Source organism: Procambarus clarkii, chromosome 30 (assembly GCF_040958095.1).
Source record: "Procambarus clarkii isolate CNS0578487 chromosome 30, FALCON_Pclarkii_2.0, whole genome shotgun sequence".
NCBI classification, from domain to species: domain Eukaryota; kingdom Metazoa; phylum Arthropoda; class Malacostraca; order Decapoda; family Cambaridae; genus Procambarus; species Procambarus clarkii.
In genome coordinates this window covers 12,912,339-12,914,494 of record NC_091179.1, presented here as the reverse complement: position 1 = coordinate 12,914,494, position 2,156 = coordinate 12,912,339, and the positions used below count along the sequence as shown (strand labels likewise).

Below are 2,156 nucleotides of genomic sequence, written 5' to 3'. Positions count from 1 at the left end.
TAGTAAATACACAAACAGATATTTCGGCCAATGATTGCATTAATAATTTAAAGTAATCCTACTGTGACACAAAATCCAAAGCATCCAGCTGCGACAAAAAATAACGGCGTAGAACAAATTCAGTAGTTCTCCCTAACCCTAGAGGCGCCTCCGTTTTCTGTGAGGACAGGCTATTGCGGCCCCATCGAGAGGCCCCGAAGACATAAATTACTGTGAACCATAAGACGTCCCTCACAGCGTGCTTTGGGGTGAACAGGATACATAATTTTTTGGTGGTCTGAGAGGGGGGGATGGAGGGCTATAACGACTAACAAACTAATCAGTAGCAGGGAGCAGCTTCAAAACAAAGAAACCCGAACCCACTCATATTCAAATACGAATCATAAATTAATCCATTGCATTACATTATGATTAATGGTTCATGGAAAGTTTCTTGGTTCATGGAAAGTCCCTCATGTGGCCTCTGTGTGGCGTACAGACGGGTGTCGTTGTTCCTGGGAGTAGATAGAGGATGGAGGGTTCAATGCTCATCTAGAATTCATTGATGCACACGGTGGGCAAACATTTTAAGGACAGTAGGGCGTCGAGAAGAACCGTCCTTGGCAGTGGCAGGGGCGACGTCCTTGGCAGTGACGACGTCCTTGGCTGTGGCAGGGGCGACGTCCTTGGCAGTGACAGGGGCGACGTCCCTGGCAGTGACGACGTCCTTGGCTGTGGCAGGGGCGACGTCCTTGGCAGTGACAGGGGCGACGTCCCTGGCAGTGACAGGGGCGACGTCCCTGGCAGTGACGACGTCCTTGGCTGTGGCAGGGACGACGTCCTTGGCAGTGGCGACGTCCTTGGCTGTGACAGGGGCGACGTCCTTGGCAGTGGCAGGGACGACGTCCTTGGCAGTGGCAGTGGCGACGTCCTTGACTGTGGCAGGGGCGACGTCCTTGGCTGTGGCAGGGACGACGTCTTTGGCAGTGGCAGGGGCGACGTCCTTGGCTGTGGCAGGGACGACGTCCTTGGCAGTGGCAGGGACGACGTCCTTGGCAATGGTACAAGAGCTCCTGTCCGTAGCAGCAGCTGCAGCCAAGGACGCCATTTAACCTCTATCAGAGACATAAACTCTCCTTTCATCTACACCACCATATTATGAATTAACACTCCCTCAGCCTTAGACAAATGTTTACAAAAAAAACTTTGCATTAACGTCTAAAACACGAGAGAGATAATGGCCGGGGCGCGTTTACCCCTGGTTAACCTTGATGTCAAGGCAAATAAGAACAAACAAAAGATAAACGGATCGCTCCGGGGGACCAGACTCTGTGTGGGACGGCTCCTCTTCACCGTCACGCGGTTTACTGAACATAAATACACAAACTTGCCTTTTTTTCCCCTGACGAGTGATTATTTTTTATTTTTTTTATGTGTGTCCCTTTCAAGGTGTGTGTGTGTGTGTGTGGTGGGGGGGGGGGGGTGTTCGGTAGACCGTTCGACTCGTTCTAATATTGTGTGGTGGCAGGAATCTTAGATGTTAGTGTTCATTCTTAATTTCTTAGTTCATTTGGGTTGAAGAATTAACTATGTGATGAAGCTTGAGTATGAATGGATGGTTTTGATGTCTGATTCATTGGCTTTCTTGCTTTCTCTCATTCTCTGTCTCCTTCTCTGTCTCTGTCTCTCTCTCTCTGTCTCTCTCTCTCTCTCTCTCTCTCTGTTTGATTTTATGGTGATTGGTCTTCCCGTTTGTCTGTCTATTTTTCTGTCTGCTCCATTTGACACATTGTTTTCTCTCTGTCTTTTCTGCCCATCTTCATTTACATGTGTTTGCATCCCTTTGAGTACATTCTTCAGACTTTTCCTCCTCTTCTGTTGTCCTAGACTCTCCTCTTAATTCCTCCTCTTTCTCTTCTTCATTCTTCCCCTCCCCCATCATCATCCTTTATACCCCCTTCTTTCATTTTACTTCCCTCCTCCATCTTCTCTACACCCTTCTTCCCATCTTAACTTTTCGTGTTTACCAATCACTCAGTTGCCTCTCATCACCTCTCCTTCACCAGCGGTCTCTTCCCCTTTTACCCTACTCTCGTATATCACTCTTTATCACCCTCCCTTCTCCTTCCCACCTCCATCGTCATCAGGTCTTCGCCAGAGCCGTCAGGCACGCGTCC

At 48.9% G+C, this 2,156-nt stretch overlaps 1 protein-coding gene across 1 annotated transcript; it reads right to left on the bottom strand.

Annotated features, from left to right (window-relative positions):
- Nucleotides 1-538: 538 nt before the first annotated feature.
- LOC138369911 (proteoglycan 4-like) lies at nucleotides 539-1,924 on the bottom strand. The gene is made up of 2 exons (XM_069333661.1): nucleotides 1,807-1,924; nucleotides 539-1,068 (listed from the first exon to the last, which is right to left on the bottom strand). The coding sequence occupies exons 1-2, from the start codon at nucleotides 1,922-1,924 to the stop codon at nucleotides 539-541; spliced, it is 648 nt and encodes a 215-aa protein (XP_069189762.1).
- Between the last annotated feature and the right edge of the window lie 232 nt (nucleotides 1,925-2,156).